Source organism: Athalia rosae, chromosome 3, assembly GCF_917208135.1.
Source record: "Athalia rosae chromosome 3, iyAthRosa1.1, whole genome shotgun sequence".
Lineage (NCBI taxonomy): Eukaryota > Metazoa > Arthropoda > Insecta > Hymenoptera > Athaliidae > Athalia > Athalia rosae.
Genome location: NC_064028.1, coordinates 19,162,666 through 19,179,183, shown reverse-complemented (window position 1 = coordinate 19,179,183; position 16,518 = coordinate 19,162,666). Strand labels below are relative to the sequence as shown.

The 16,518-nt window shown below is 39.1% G+C and overlaps 3 protein-coding genes across 4 annotated transcripts; all 3 read left to right on the top strand.

Moving 5' to 3' along the window:
* Positions 1-96: 96 nt before the first annotated feature.
* LOC105689774 (adenylate kinase isoenzyme 5) lies at positions 97-8,325 on the top strand. Of its 2 annotated transcripts, XM_048653066.1 has the most exons (11): positions 97-245; positions 330-444; positions 3,044-3,211; positions 3,325-3,435; positions 3,752-3,894; positions 5,149-5,331; positions 5,418-5,540; positions 5,601-5,760; positions 5,832-6,100; positions 6,160-6,324; positions 6,405-8,325. In XM_048653066.1, exons 2-11 carry the CDS (start codon positions 423-425, stop codon positions 7,047-7,049), a joined length of 1,989 nt encoding a protein of 662 aa, XP_048509023.1. In that variant the 5' UTR covers positions 97-245; positions 330-422; the 3' UTR covers positions 7,050-8,325. The 2 variants fall into 2 exon arrangements, with proteins under 2 accessions (XP_048509023.1, XP_020710216.2); XM_020854557.2 differs by having other exon boundaries at positions 97-444.
* Positions 8,326-8,356: 31 nt separating this feature from the next.
* Positions 8,357-10,817, top strand: LOC110117215. The gene is made up of 5 exons (XM_048653073.1): positions 8,357-9,435; positions 9,541-9,782; positions 9,877-9,940; positions 10,022-10,194; positions 10,282-10,817. The coding sequence occupies exons 1-5, from the start codon at positions 9,364-9,366 to the stop codon at positions 10,403-10,405; spliced, it is 675 nt and encodes a 224-aa protein (XP_048509030.1). The 5' UTR covers positions 8,357-9,363; the 3' UTR covers positions 10,406-10,817.
* Positions 10,818-10,825: 8 nt separating this feature from the next.
* On the top strand, positions 10,826-14,755 carry LOC105689933 (integrin beta-PS-like). The gene is made up of 14 exons (XM_012407322.3): positions 10,826-11,137; positions 11,246-11,456; positions 11,538-11,766; positions 11,856-11,955; positions 12,056-12,226; positions 12,326-12,589; positions 12,684-12,848; positions 12,944-13,075; positions 13,153-13,452; positions 13,538-13,756; positions 13,854-13,976; positions 14,048-14,228; positions 14,353-14,492; positions 14,588-14,755. The coding sequence occupies exons 1-14, from the start codon at positions 10,955-10,957 to the stop codon at positions 14,660-14,662; spliced, it is 2,493 nt and encodes an 830-aa protein (XP_012262745.2). The 5' UTR covers positions 10,826-10,954; the 3' UTR covers positions 14,663-14,755.
* The last annotated feature ends 1,763 nt before the right edge of the window (positions 14,756-16,518 follow it).

The following is a 16,518-nucleotide window of genomic DNA, read 5'->3' as shown; positions in this document are numbered from 1 at the left end:
ACAGACAAAAATTGTCGAGTTCTCGTTTACCTTTTCTTTTCAAATACTACAAAGATCATTCCCCAATAAAAGTTAATCCCTTTTATCTATCGTTCTTCTTCAATATACAGGTGTTCGTATACAGTTCGGTTTACATCGATTTATCATTTTAATGAAAAATCCGTTGCTCTGATGAGTTCCCCGATTCCATCGTCGGTAAAAAGTCTCAAGCAAAGTCAGGGTCGAAGGAGTGACAATAATAACAGGTCAATAAGAATTGTGAATAATTTGAGATCGCGGTATTTATTTACGTGGCAACTATTCGTGGCAACGTGTGCTTGGTGTCACAGGTGGGGACTGGCAAAATATCCAGTCATGTGAAAAAATAAATGGCATCTCCTGCGGAAGGCAAAAAAAATAATCCCCGTACCAATTAACGGACTATGGGCATCTGCCTGGACACTGGTGAGTATATATATGTATATGTATAAGAATAAAACAAGACAAACGGAGTAAAGTAAAGTCTTTGGAAAACGAAAGAAAACAAATTTCACGAGGGCATTATAAACGGCGGGCGGCCGCTGGGACACCCGGGATCAATTTGTCTGATTGGTTCTTAGGAGAAAAAGCCGATTATGAATATGTGATGGAAATTATTAGTGGATAGACGGCGATGAGTATGCGACAAAATATATCCGTAGAAAAGAAGTATTCGTACGCGGTTCACGGTTCACTTCTATCCTCATCGATCAAATAAATTGTCTGAAAACGTGCATTGATGCCGTACGCATATATTTATGACGTATATCTGTACAAAGAGACGGAGAATCGCTACCTATTTCGCGATGACAACTGCGCACTAATATCATTCATTTTTTTAGAAAAATAAGATTACGTATATGTACATACGTACGTTATATACCTGTATACCGTACTCGCGATGACTGCAAACAATAACAAGCTAAGGGGTGCACCCTCCTTGATACGTGTATATTTCTATTATTTTTTATTATTCTATAATATAAGCGATCATTGCGTCGTCATTACTCTGATATCGTGCGCGGGGGAAAGTTTCTGCTTTTCTTTTTCTAATTCGCGTGAATTCGCATCGGTATCGTGAAAAACTGAACAGGAATTCTTACTTGTACAGTAAGTTTACGACGTAAGATCTCACGATAAATATATAGCGGATTATTAATCATAATTTTCTACATATACATAGCACATCAATCAGAACACGCGACGCGATGTATATAAATTCACCTCCACATACTGGATGTTTCGTATGTACACATATCTGACGGCCAGCATTTTCATCGAATATACGGTATTTGGAAAACGTCACAATATGTAATACGACGTAAAGTTTGCGTTTGTATATATCAAACGCCGCGTCATGCTATCTAATTGTAGATTTTATTCATTAAGCCGTTTATCAGCAATGCGCGTGTTACGTAGTACCTGACAATTATTAATAAATTACCGCACGAACGCTTTTGTTATTGCGATACCTTGAAATTCGTCGAATTTTTATTTCATTCGTTTCTTTCCTTTTCTTTTCTGTTTTTTTTTTTTTTTTTTTTTTTTTTTCTACAAAGAGAAAAAATAATACAACTCGTCACATCATCGAAGTACTAATTAATTTGTTTTCATTTTTATTCGAATATTGTGATTGGAGATATCGTCATGATCTCCGCAGCTGGTAGGTTCGCAAAGGGACGATGAATACCTGTGATACGTATAGGAACTAGTTTCCCCTGCACATTTGTTGACCCAGTGACGTCGATGTAAAATATAAATGAATCCATGAAAAAGTATAGCTGATGTGTGTATATAATACAATCTATGTAGAATATACAGGTGTATATATATATATATATATATATATGTATATGTACAACGGAGGTGACAGTTTGTCGTCCGCGTTAGCAAAGAATAACGTGTACGTAGACACATGTATCGTTCGACGCGCGACTTTGCAACTTTCCAGGGTTTACTTTTAGGTATGTTAGCTCATGCAAACACATAAATCTGAACTACGTATTATACCTAGTGAGTAGATGCCATTGAAATTCTACGTACGTAAGTACTGTCGTGCATCCTGCGACCGTCCGAACCCTTGGTTATAATAAAATTGTGCATCGTTCGAAAGTATAATTATATATTTTAAATCCAATATGAAAAATAATGTTGTCATCCCGTATTTGAATGATATCAGGTAATGAAATTGAATGTATGAAATATTGATTGATAGATATCAATCGAGATATGTAGGGAAACGTACACATATGGCACCTGAGAAGCAGCGAGAGGAGTCATTTTGCTATCGGAAATAAGATGCTCCAGCTCACCTATCGCAACAGTGGTCATTGTTTACCCCTTCCAGTGGGATGAATTGCCCTTGTTTGACACCGGGGATTAATACGACGACTATCTACCCGATTGACCACTACTTGAATAAACTCGTCATTGAACTGAATAATCAAATCGATAAGAATAAATGTTGAATTTTAATATTCCGTTAAGTAAACCCTTCTTGATTATCCAGTTTAAATAAACATTAACGTATTAGTGATATTTCAATTATCGCACTTCAACATCCATTTCATCCTCGTATTTCATTGCACTCAACAACTAGATGGAACGATTCAAGTAAGTCACATTTCGATTGGCTATCTTTTCTTTCTTTACTATATATGTATATTCCGCTATATTCCAATACAAGTCTATTTTAATGAAAGCTCAGTCTGGCCGTTTATCGAGAATTTCCTCAGGTCTTATTTGATAATTATGCCGCGTGACACCCGGTATGTGACGGTACATGACCACCCTATGGGTTTTTGCATTCTAAATTTATTCTAGAACCCAACTTACCTACTTATACCCCCCCACCTTATTATCCCCTACTTTTTAAGTGCAACGATACAAGTTATAACTGTTGAGCACAAAACGTGCGATTAGCCGATATGTATAGACCGTACTTTTCAAATCGTTGAGTGCGTGAATGAATTTGACCACACAACGTATTTAGAATTTTCACTTCTATTCGTTGCTTTCGTTGCAGAGCAACAAAATGGATCGCAGGTATTCGAGGACGGCGAGAGGTGGAGGACGGGAAGATGGCAGGGGGAGGCTGGTCTCCTTTCGACACCACCGGACGGAAATTTTCCCATGCAAAATATTGGACAGGTCAACTTTGAGTCGCCCAAAGTACCCGTCATCTTTGTTCTTGGTATATTATCGGATCTCATTTCAAACGAACGATTGCAACACGTGTTTATTTTCTTTCCGTGTTTTATTCCTATATACATATACATACATATATACCAATTTGTATGTACACAGGGGGGCCGGGAAGCGGGAAGGTGACACACTGTGACAATTTGATGCACGAGAAGAAAGGAATCACGCATATCAATATGACGGATTTACTGCAACAATACGCTATGGGAAACGGTCGGTGATTCATTCCTTCCCAACAATTTATGAACAATGATAATTTCGTATGGAGAAAAATTCGCGACCAATTCAATTGTATAATATAAGTCAGAGAATTCGCGCGCCGGGATTCACGTGTTAATATTGACCAAATTGATCAGATTCGCTGGATCGATGATTTCGCACAAAGTTGCCATAAAATCGTGCGTGGATATCCACCGTTCGTCCACTTTCGTATATTGGCGAACCCGCAGTTCGCGTCGTTAGCAAAATAAAATCGCGTAAACTTCAACCGTTGTTTTTTTTTTTTTCTTACTTTATACAACTATTTCAGATATGCTGGATTTCGGGCTTCTCAGTAGTAAAACCGTGACGGAAGTTCTGATGCTGGAAATGAAAATGTCGCCCACAGCTAAGACGTATCTGGTCAGCGGTTATCCGAGAAATATGAGAGACGTCGTCGAATATTCTGAAAAGGTATACGTGAATTCATGAAATAACAATTTTTATTCCAAATTGCGATGCGTATTTATCCTTCAACGGCTCAAAAGTCATCGGATTTTACGCAAAGTGATCGATTCTTTTTTCCCTTCACCGAAATTCATTGAACTGATCGTCTCATTTAGTTCAGTGAATACATTCTTTTGTCTCTTTTCTTTAACCGATTCTTTCTCCAGTTTGTAAAGGACAATTTGTGGTAAAAAAAAGCTGCTTCGAAAAGTCGCGTTCTAGAAAAATCTAACAGAGCCAGGAACGGACGGTCACCATAGACAATCCCATACGGAGAAAGTTTGATCGATAACATATGAATTGTATACCACATCGTGAATATAGCTCCTTCGGGGATACTTGTAATTTTTCCTATAATTCCTAATTACATGTATTCCGAGTAAAATTTCTGTATTCCTATAATGATGAATTATAAATAAAGCCGCTCGTTACACGTGCAGATAGTAGGACATCCTACGACGTTCTAGGAGACGTTGAGGTTGAAAGAAGGGGAGAAGTTGTTGCCAAAAATGTAGGTTGTGACCTACTGGCCTACTCTTCTATATACCGGTGACGCAATTGCGTGCGAAATTTATCCCTTATATTTCTACGTCGATACACGTATGGGTTCACATCGACAGGCGTAAGCAAGCGGCTGTGTACCATATCAAGTTTCGGTACAATATATATTAATGAGTCGATACACGGATTATTTTCAATATATCCTGCTGGAATTTCGTGCCCGTTTCAGTTGGCAAACAATCGCGAATTTTTCAAAAGATCCGTAATCTCATCCATCGATCTATATATGTGTTCTCGGCGACTGGATCGCGAGCAACGGCGCGGCGGCTAGTTATAAATTGTGATGGGAGAATTTTCGATCAATTTTATAGCGTCGGTTGACAATTTAACCAAGCCGCCAATCTCGAGGGGTTGGTTCGCCCTCTTATAAATAAGGAATGCAACCTAAGGACACTATTGATATCGATCCGTTGCCAGTTTACGTGTACCTTCTTTAGACGTTTATGTGACGTATACGATAAACCACTTCGCGTGTCTCTACCATATATGTATATATATATTCAACTCTCGATTTTATAACCATTGGTTTGATATACGCGGTACACATTTACCCCGTACATACGTATTTGACGAGAAATGTACGTAAATTGAGAGTCTCGTAATATATGCTTTGATTTATATGTCGGCTTGAATTATTTTCTCATTCTTCCACTGTTACAGATCCAAATAGTCAACGGGGTGGTTCTAGTTTCATGGAGGCAAGAGATTTTGGAGAGACAAATCGATTATGGCGCTCAGCTTGGGCACGTTATTCTTGGATTAGCTAGAATGGAGCTGAATAATTTTTACAGAAACGTTATGCCCGTTGCCGAATATTTCGATCAAAGCGGAATGTTGGTTGCGGTAAATGGATGTTCAAATGTTATTCTTATATCCTAGGTGTTCGCATGGAGACTTTAGAAGGGCTTGAAATCTTTATTAATTTTCAGGTAAACGGCGAAAGAAATCCCAACGAAGTTTACGTCGATTTTCGCGAAGCCGTCATGAAGATCCTTGGAATATCTGATGGAAGTGATCGCGCTGCGAATCCTCCTGGCTCGGTGGAAGCTGAAGTAATATTTTATTCATGATCTTTGTTGAAACTACGTCATTTAAATAATCCATCTTAACAGGTGAAAGTCGAAAGAGGTTTGATACCCTCCTCGCCACTGGCGAAACAAACTGTAGTCGCGGATTTGAGTCCTCCTCCGCCCCCAGTGTCTCCAGATTTGAAACCCTTGAAAACGGCTAACAGACCAAGAAAAGGATTGCCCTATTTCATCTGGGTCATAGGTGAGATGTCGAATTTATCTGAAGAAGTTGACGAACGTTTGAAAATTCTGTTTATTTGTACGCTGCTGCAGGTGGTCCAGGGAGCAATAAGGCAGTTCTCAGCGCACAGGCCATCGCCAATGAGACGGGTTGGGTGCACATAAGCATCGGCGGTCTACTTAGGGGTTCAGCGAGTACAAATTCTATAGTTCGAGACTCAATTCTTGCGGGAGAGATGGTGCCCAGGGACATTGTCATGCAATTGGTAGAAAAACAGGTCTTGGTACATCGAGATACCGATGGAATTGTAATCGATGGCTTTCCTAGAGACTCAGAACAGGTCGCCGAATTCGAAGACAAGGTAATTTTATTCCGCCGTCACTTTCAAGAGTTCGATTCATGGAATCATCTTTCCAACAGTTTGGACAAGAACCGCCACTTCTGCTCCTCGATTGTTCCAAGCTTCAACTGGGCAGAGGAAGACTCGACGACAGCGTATCTGCTTTTAGACGAAGACTGGAAATATTCCGAGAACTCTCGTTGCCCATGTTGAAATCACTGGACGGAGAAAATCGCTTGACAATCGTGAGTAAAACATGGAACAATTAGATTTCCGGAACATACCTAATTCGAAATTTTATATCATTGCTATTACTCTTCAACAGATCGACGGCGACACAGATACTAAACATGTTCAGGACGAATTCACCGCTGCGTTGCAGCACTACATTCAAAACGCATCGCGTCAAAGGAATCCGAAAAACGCCGTGAATTCAAATTCAATAAATTCACACGAACCAGAAACAAAATTGGTAGCTAATAATGGGGTATCGAATGGTATAACAAAAAATATCGATCACATGGTGAATAACTTGCCGGTATTTTCTAAAGAAGAATTGTCGAATGGTGTTTCGAAAAACGCTGTTGAATCCATAGTTAATCGCGTGGGTAAAACCGTCAAAGAAAGAGCAGTGAATGGTGTGAACGGTGTAAACGGTGGGATAAATTCAATATCCAAACAGGTTCAGGGCTACGTCGATCAGGGGGTTAAAGCTGCGCAGGAAAACGGAGTGGCTAAAATTGGAAATGGTATTGCAAACGGAGGGAAACAACTCATCGCTAATGGCGGTACTTCAATTATACAAAATGGGGTTGCTAACGGTATTGGACATCTCGTTAATGGACATTTGCCCACGAATAAAGTTGCTCCGGTTAGAAATTCTATCGCTAACAACAATAACAACATTGGAAATCCTGTTAGAAATATGTACAATGAGGTCGAATCCTATCAACAGGACTTGCATATTTAAACTGGTAATTTCGAAATATATTCGCAAGTTTAGCACGGAAAAACAAGAAATATCTGGTAATTATTTATAACTGAAAAATGCTCACCGCAAATCATCTTAGTAGGTGCATACTACGTTAGTCATTCAAATACGGATAAGATGATAGTTTTTTTTGTTTTTTTCTTATCAATTAGCAGCATCATTTTTCCATGACAATTATGAGTACAACAGTATTAGGTATTAATATGGTGAAAAAAACGTGCATCAGTATCATATTTGATCTCAAGATACGAGATTACTGATCATCATAGTATAAGTCAGAAGAAACGAAACATAATTTTGATTTATAAAAATCCATGTAAGTGATATACATACTTAGTTGTATAAGATGTCCTATTTTTTAACGTACAAGTATACATTGAATCTTGCAGTCGTTTAATTAACCACTGGGTGATACGTGTATCTCGAAGAAAAAACATCACATTGCTCACAAAAAAATCTTGGTCCGCTGGCGGATAGGATATATTAAGATGATATATTTTAATGGAAAACATGGAATAAAAACAGTTGTCAATTTATATTAATCGTAATGCTGACATTGTCAAGAGTAACGCTTTCTATCCGTGAATGGAATCATTGCAGAGTCGAAAGAATGAAATCAATTCAAAGGTAGAAGATTTTATAGTATTGTTACATTGATTGTTTATTAGAATAATTGTAAACACTAAAAATATTTCAAGCGTATTATACATGAAATCGATTGTTATGGTATTATGGATCATTATCAAATAGTGGCAAAGTGCCTTATAGCATGTACTATATCGAATTAATCACTTGTACGATAAAAAATTTTTTTTAATTACAACTGTAGTACCACTGGCAATGTATACCATAATTGTGAACTACATATATTATAGTTATTTATATTTATTTAGATAAAATCGATTGATTATGAGAAAAATAATTATGATGGATCAAAGAAAGCATTTCAATGGTTTGTAGGTGATAAATTTATACGTGAATTATTACACGTGTCGAGTAATCGATGATGCATAAATTGACCGTTACGTACCTATATGTCTAGTATTTTTCAGAATAATCATAACTATATTTTGATGTTAATTGAGATAGGCATCTAGTCACTGATATTGTAACCCATTTATTATTAGAAAACAACTCTTTGTGTAAATAATTCCATAACCTACATTGAAATACATTAATACGTATGGTATGTATTGAAATACATTAATATGTATTTCATATCGTTGATTTATCAATAAACATCTACTAGTCTCTATGTGTGTAGTTAACATTAATTGCACCCCTACCTTATGCCAAGCGTCGATCCAGATTCTCTGCTCCTCATTTCCACAGCTCTTTACTGTTACTAAGGATGTCTGTCTGCGTTGTGTCTGGTGAAGCTCACTATTTTTAAATTCTAGCCTTGGATTTTGATCCGATGGCGGAAAAATGTATCTTTGATGGCAAATTTGCAAATGACGCGATTAATTTTTATGAACGTTCCGGACCCGCTAGCATTTGAACAACTGAAACCAAGTATTCCACTTTGTTCGATACATCGATACTTATCGCGAAGCGTTTTTTTTTTGTTTTATACAAGATATAGCGCCTTAAAAAATAATTCGCTAAATTTTCTTGCGGTTTTTTTTATCATCGCCAAACAATTATCGCGGCGCTTATTTTTTTCTAATAAACTGACGTCAGCTTTGAAAAATAAATCGAACCACTTCTTCGCGGTTTCTATTTTGTTCATCGCCAACTAATTCTCGCAGTGCGTATTTTTGTAAAATTGTAAAAAGCTAATAACTGTTCGTCATAAATAATCGCGTCGAATAACATATTTGACAGGGAAACATCCGAGTAATGAGATTAAAAAACCGCAGATACGAATGTTTGTTCGGTGAACGCGTTGCCGAGTTGAATGAGTCTTGAGTTTACTGTGAAAACAGTCTTCACGACTCGCCGCCGCGTCTAGTCAGATGGCGCGAGCGCTCGAGACTCTGTATCGACATTGCAACGGGGTCAAGAGTCCCACAAGGGTTGACCGTCTCTACAGAGGGCGCGAGCTCGCCAGACTTTGTATCGACATTGGAACGGGGTCAAGAGTCCCATAAGGGTTGACTGTCTTTACAATCTTCAGTCAACGGTCAACGATAACAACTTGCTTGCTGCGCTTGGCGCGAAAGCGTTTGTCTTGATGCCGCAATTGTTAGCAACTGACGACATTGAACATTGACTATAAGATTCTTCACTGAGGAACATCGATTCCGTACGATTCAAACGCATAATTAAGACATTAATTTGTGGAAGAATCATGGCAGAGTCGAATAAAAATGATAATCTTCAATCGGATGTAAAGACTCGAATCAATGTTAAAATTGAGAAGGTTCGCTGAGTTTGATTTTGAACTTCATCCAACAAATATGTCCGCTTTGTAATAAGTCCAGCCAGTAAATAAAGTTACAAACGTATACCCGACTTATCCCTGCAGATGAAAAGGCTCGAAGAACGCCTTCGCGAAGTGGAGCATGATTCGAGACTGAAGAAGAATTTGTCGGTGATCGATGGGCTGCAAATCAAGTATTCGCAAAAATTGGAATCCTTAGATAACGCGGAAAAGAACCACGCCACCGAAGCTCTGAACGAGAGAATTCGCGGCGAAAATGAAAGGGAAACGAGGAAAAAAATAATATCCCGCAAGGAAAAAAGTCAGGAACTCCGCAGAAAAAATTTGTAATTAAAGAGGGGAAAAACACACTATGAATTCACAATTTGTTGTACGATCAAACGATCTGATGCATGTAAAATATTCTCGTGTTCTTTCCAGAGAAGCGTTTGAAAATCAACTGGCCGAGATAACACCGATGTTCTGGAGAGCTTTGACCGATTATGTAAGATAATTTCTTTCTGGTTGTATAATTTGAACTTTAATTTATCGTATTATTTGTCGAAAACTTACTTGGAGTTTTCAGAGCAAGGAAAACCAGCAAAAACTAATCGAAGAGAGAAAATTGGAACAGCAGAAAAACTTGAATGAAGTTGAAAATGTCGACCGAGAAATGGCGGCTCTCTTGTCCACGTTTAATCAGATCACCCGATACGGGCTGTCAGAGGCTAAGGATCTAAAGCAGTTCACCGCTATCTGGTACAAAAATGAACATATCGTCGTTGATATTATTATTGATATTTGTACTATTCAAATGATTTGAAATGAATCGGGGGTTTTTCCCAGGACGAAATCAAACGATGCCAGAAATCTGGCTATTGCCGAAGTCGAACATTCGAACGAAGAGTTGCAGCAAAAAGTCAAGCAAGCTGAAAGAAAAGTGGCAAACCTTCAAAAATCGATACAATAATCCTCAATATATAAATTAAATATTTAATAACTTGTATTGAATAATTTTCGCGCTGGCTATATGGTATACAGTAAATGTAATAAATATGATTTGTAAGAAAAACTATATATGTAATATGATTAATTGATATCTGATAACAATTGGGTGATTCATATTTTTTCAATTGTATATAACAATTTAACGCGTTACATCAGTGAAAGAAAAAAAAAGACTCGAAATAAATAATACATCGTAATAATTCATACCTGTTTTCCGCGTGCCGGTTGCAGCCGTCTCTATATAAGTATACATTCAAGACTCGGAATACCAGACGATGATGCGACCGCGACGTCCTTATCGCTGCATCATACATCCTGGGGGATACCGCAGCTTCCGTCGGTAGCCTCTCCCATTTCGAATATATTCACAGTTGAAACTGTTCCGAACTACACCAGTTCGCTTTGTTCAGTAACATTAGCTCCGGCAAAAGATGGTTCGAATGAATTAGGTGTCGTTCGATTAGTATACGTACATCACGTGCCGTCCGCGAAGTTTATCCCAATTAAAATAATGGTCTTAGACGTAATGTACCTCGAACGGAGGGCTGCGGTTCTTTTCATTTGCTTTTTCTTGTCGTCTGTTTTTCTTCTCGAAATTCGGGGACAGACGAAAACCAGTGGCGACCCGTGCACTGTCCATCAAACGTGCGGGGCTTGTATCAGAACTCCGAAATGCATGTGGTGCGGAGAAGATGTGAGTGTTCACAAACCGAATCTCGTAAACTATCGATTGGTGGAAGGTGCTTCGATTTTTTTTATTTGTTATTTTTTTTTTTTTTCTTTTTTTAAATTCCAATTGCAGAGGCAACCGAGCGATCATTTGGGCGTTGGTTCGCCGCCGCGATGCGTTCGGCAGCAAGCTGCTGGTGTAAAAGGTGGAAATTGGTGCCGTCCGGAGATGATTGTCGATCAAACAAGCTCAATGAAGATCTTGAAAGAATACCCTTTTTCGTCGATAAAAGATAAACAGGTCCAGATAAAGCCGCAACGTATGAAATTGGTCATGCGTCGTGGTGAGTTGAAGTTTATTCTGATTCTCAAAATCGAGATACGAAAATCATAGTCATTCATACGTGAGTCCGATCCAATTTCAGGCGAAGAACAAACTTTCAGTGTATACTACAAACAGGCAGAGGATTATCCGGTCGATCTTTATTTTCTCATGGATTTGTCCGCTTCGATGGAATCCGACAGAGACAATCTATCGCGTCTCGGACTTCAACTGGCAAAGGTCATGAGAAGATTGACTGCAAATTTTCGTCTTGGTTTCGGTAGTTTTGTCGATAAAGTCGTACTACCCATGACGTGTACACAACCGGAATGGTACACCATTTATAACATAATAATATAATCACCAGAGTGATCCAAAGAGAGTATCGCAAGCCTTTTTTTTTTTTTTTTTGATTGTACAGGGCATCTAAGATGTGCAAATTGTTGAACGGCAGCGCTTGCGCGCCGTCTTATGGGTACAAGAATCAAATGCCGTTAACGAATAATGTCAGCAAATTTGAGGTGAGATAATCGAACGGTATATATGTATATATCTATATATATTTCTGACATAAGTAAATTGAATTCTATTAAGTTTCGAAAGTCGCGTCATTCCCTTTAGGAAGAAGTTAAGAGCGCGCCAATTTCCGGGAATCTAGATCTTCCCGAAGGAGGACTGGACGCTATAATGCAGACGATTGTTTGCTCTAACGAAGTAGGATGGCGAGATCACGCTCGGCATTTATTGGTGTATTCCAGTGACGATACATTCCACATCGCGGGAGACGGAAAGGTGAGAAAAAAAAAAAAAGAGATAATCCTAAATAATTGCAATCGATGCTCAGTTGTTGCTAAAACACCTGTGCGCGTAATTGTTGTTATACGTTTTTAGCTCGCTGGAATTGTGGAGCCTAACGACGAACTTTGTCACCTCGACAAAAATGGTTTTTACACTCACGCGGAACTTCTGGACTATCCCTCGATTGCCCAGATCGAAAAACAAGCCCACGATCACAACGTGAATATAATATTCGCAGTGGTTCCCGAAAAAAGAGATATATACGAGCTCTTAAGTTCCCGCATCAATGGCTCGTCCGTCGGGATTCTTGACGAAAATTCTATGAACGTTGTTGATCTTGTCACGGGGGAATATGAGGTATGTAAAAAATTTATATACATGATTTCATTTCCACAGTCGCATGTGATTTGACTTTTTTTTTTTTAATCGAACCTTGATATCCGTTGTCAAGAAACTTACCAACGTGGTTACCATGGCGAGCAACGCGAGCGGTATGCTGGAAGTGAAATTCTTCAGCAACTGCCTCGAAACTGACTCGAAAAAAAAGCCGCAAGAAAGAAACCAGTGCAGTGGAGTCCGAGTGGACACAATACTGAAATTCGACGTTACCATAAAGGTGTGGGAAGCGAAAGAAAACAAAATATTTTTTTAATATATCCATTGATGACGAACCAGTTAAGTACATATATACTCAAATGAAAATTGTGCCAGGCCACCGATTGTCCGGAAAATCCAGAAGACTGGCGTCAGACCATCGAAATAAAACCTCAAGCAGTTAACGAACGGCTGATCGTGGATGTCGAAGTGATCTGCGATTGTCCGTGTTCGAGACCAGGTCATCAGGTAGGAGTTCTCGTCCGATAATTGTGGAGTTCAAAATCACGCATCCAAAACTAATTCGATTCGAATATATATTTCAGAATTTTATTCCGAAATCCGACAAATGCAACGGAAACGGAAATCTGACGTGCGGGACGTGCGCTTGCGACGAGGGATACTTTGGAAAACAATGCGATTGTCTAGGGGATAACGTCGCCGTCCAGTCCGCAGAGACGATGGTGTGTCGTGGCGACAAATCTACGACAGCTAAGGTATGCAGCGGTCACGGAGCCTGCGTTTGCGGAGCCTGCAGCTGCTACGCCGGACCGAAAGAAGGGGAGAAATTTTACGGGGAATTTTGTCAGTGCGATAATTTTTCGTGCCCTCGATCCGGTGGACAGGTGAATTATACGCTATGAGAGCGAGTACATCACTGAACTTTTCATCGATAATATTATTATACATATATGCATGTGTGTGTTTCAGGTTTGCGGTGGTCCAGATCGAGGACGTTGCGATTGTAAATCCTGCGTATGCCAATCGGGATGGGGAGGAGAAGCTTGCGATTGCAGGACAACGAATTCCACCTGTTATCCCCCTGGAGAAAATAGCAAAATTTGCAGCGGTTTTGGGGACTGTATTTGCGGGCAATGCGTCTGCGATAAAACCGAAGGAAGAGGCGGACAATTCTGCGAAGAGTGTCCGGTCGGTGCAACAACAAATTCTATCAAATTTTATTCTGAAATTAATCTATTCGCTTACTCAACGTGCTATCGATGCGATTGTGTCGATTATTTTACAGACGTGTCCCAACCAACGTTGCGACGAATTGAAAGACTGCGTGGAATGTTTCGCTTATCAAGAGGGACCCGAATTCGACCTGGGACCCGATTGCCCGAGGTGTTTGAACATCGATGTCGAGACTGTAAGTTCGATAATAATTAAAGCCAATAGGATTCGTTGAGCACAATTGATATCAATTCGAATCGGTAATAGGTCGACAAACTCAGCGAAGATCCCAATGCCTACAACAAAGATACCCACGTTTGTCCGATGCCGGATTCTTCGGGAGGCACCTTCATTTTCATATACACAACGACCAGGGGCGACACGAGCATAACCGAAGTCACGGCGGAGAAAGAAAAGAAGCATCCGGCCCCCACAGTCAGCGCTTACAGTGAGATTCCTTGCGATAAATTTTTCATATTCGAAAATATGGCGCTTCAACGACCGGTGAACCCCACCCCTGATGTAATTGATGCAACAGTTTGTTAATTAGTGTTTTTGTTTTTTATGCACAGGCGTTGCAGGGGGCGTAATCGGACTGACATTGTTTTTGGGTCTTCTGGGACTTTTGATTTGGAAAATTCTGACCATGTTCCACGATCACAGGGAATGGGTGAAATTTGAGAAAGAAAGAGTCAGCGCCAACTGGGGAAGGGTGAGCGAAGAATCAAATGAATTGTCGAACAAATTTGAATCTAAAAATTTCATGATATTTATTATACTTATATGTCTATTCGTGATTCCCAACAGGGCGAGAATCCGCTGTTCAAGGCGCCAACTTCAACATTTAATAATCCAACGTTCGGCGAGAATACTAAAAGCTAGTTTGAAATATGAAATCCTATGAAAATAAAAAGAACTAACATTACGGTAGTAATTTATGTAATATACTATGCAAACAACGTTTCTGTACTAAACCGCGTTAACTTATACACTTATTCCCGATACGAATGACATGCGTAATGCATGTAACCCATAGGTACTTACGTAGTATACAATATGTATAGATACATATATTGGTATAAATCGAATACGGATTATCACGTTACCAAGAACTAACAGTTCACGGTTGTTACGGAACAAAGGATTTTATTTTTTGCCGTATTCCAGCCTCTGAATAGTATACAGTCGACCAAGGTTCTCGATCATCAATGAGATTTTCACAGAGGAACTGTGTGGGTACACCATGAGTTTTAGAAAACACTATTAATTGTACAAAGATCGCTTGGTGTTACGGCCATTATATAAACACAGCTACAGTATATTATGTACATGTATATATGTACATAGTCGGAAAAGGGGTCCAAATTCGATCGTACAAATTAAGACTTTTACAATCGACGGATAAACGAATCCCAGTTTTCCGCGAATTCGGTATAACTATACGTACTAATTCCTCGTATGAAACAGTCACGCGTTAAACGTTTTAAAAGTTTGAAAATCGAACGCCGATAGTGAGGAAGATGAAAAAAAGAACCTTCCTAATTTCGACGTGACGACCGTGTTGTCTGTTTCGTGTCTTTATTGTGTCACACGACCACGATCTCTGCCACAATATATACCTACTTGTAATCGTATATCCTTCCAGGGATGATGGGGAGACCATGAATGTTCACATATATTCTCTATTTGATTGAGTTGTTATTGTTATATAAAAGAGCCGGAATACATCTCAATCCTGCGTTGCATCAGATCTTTACGCACCTTAATTTGAAATTCTACGAGATTCTCAGAAGCGAACGGGACTTGCCGCGGTGAATAAAAGGGTTGTACAAAAAAAGAAAAAAAAGAAAAATAAATAAATAAAAACCAACGACGTGGTTAGATATAATTGTCTTTTTCAACCGCTTTAGCTTATTTTATGTTATGTATACGTATACCTATACACCTTATACACGAGATGATTATATTAGTCGCATTCTTCGCAGAGATGAAATATATAATCCTTCTCATTGTCGGATAAATTCGTGGAAGGCAGATGAATAAACTAACGCATCGGATGAATCTTATTATGAATAAAATTGCAAGTCAGTTTACAAGTGTATAACATGTAATCTCATCTTTACTCGCCTATACATGGTTGTAACAACAAAACTATCGACTTTCGCCATTCGTGAACTAAATATGGACCGAAATATATTACCTCTTCTTCGTTCAATCTTATTTTTATCATTTGTTCAAGGGAAATATTCAAAAAGCGTCATACTTTTCGATGGACGGCGAAAACGACGTTGTACCCGACGAATCCGAGATGGAAACTCTAAAAAAAAACAAACTGTATCTACAGAATTTCTTTTATCCTTCCATCGATGATTTTTTAACAGCGTATGAAGGAAAAACGTTGAGGTATACAAGATCAATAGCAGCAACGGCAGCAGCAGCAGCAGCAGCAGCAGGCGGACAGCATAATACGCCATGCTGTTTAATTGGCGCGTAACGAGTCGCCCAATCAACGACTTGGATCTCCTCCGCGCGTTCTCTCCGCTTAGGGATATTATAGGTATATGTATAAAGTCACGACCATCTGTATACGCGATACATAAAAAGATAACTTTTGGAACAGGCTACGTAGAAGCAAAACGAATATATACCTAAGGTAAATAAAATAAGGGGAAGAATATAACCCAGGGAATCGATACGCATACATGCTTGCGTACCTGATTGTTCCGCTCATATTTTTG

Coding starts and splice junctions, on each gene's coding strand:
- LOC105689774 (XM_048653066.1), top strand. CDS start 423: ATGGGCATCTGCCTGGACACTG. Junction 5,541..5,600: donor CTGGCTCGGTGGAAGCTGAA/GTAATATTTTAT, acceptor CCATCTTAACAG/GTGAAAGTCGAAAGAGGTTT. Junction 5,761..5,831: donor CTATTTCATCTGGGTCATAG/GTGAGATGTCGA, acceptor ACGCTGCTGCAG/GTGGTCCAGGGAGCAATAAG.
- LOC110117215 (XM_048653073.1), top strand. CDS start 9,364: ATGGCAGAGTCGAATAAAAATGATAATCTTCAATCGGATGTAAAGACT. Junction 9,783..9,876: donor GAACTCCGCAGAAAAAATTT/GTAATTAAAGAG, acceptor TGTTCTTTCCAG/AGAAGCGTTTGAAAATCAAC. Junction 10,195..10,281: donor AAGCAGTTCACCGCTATCTG/GTACAAAAATGA, acceptor GGTTTTTCCCAG/GACGAAATCAAACGATGCCA.
- LOC105689933 (XM_012407322.3), top strand. CDS start 10,955: ATGGTCTTAGACGTAATGTACCTCGAACGGAGGGCTGCGGTTCTTTTC. Junction 11,138..11,245: donor GCATGTGGTGCGGAGAAGAT/GTGAGTGTTCAC, acceptor TTCCAATTGCAG/AGGCAACCGAGCGATCATTT. Junction 12,590..12,683: donor TTGTCACGGGGGAATATGAG/GTATGTAAAAAA, acceptor TCCGTTGTCAAG/AAACTTACCAACGTGGTTAC.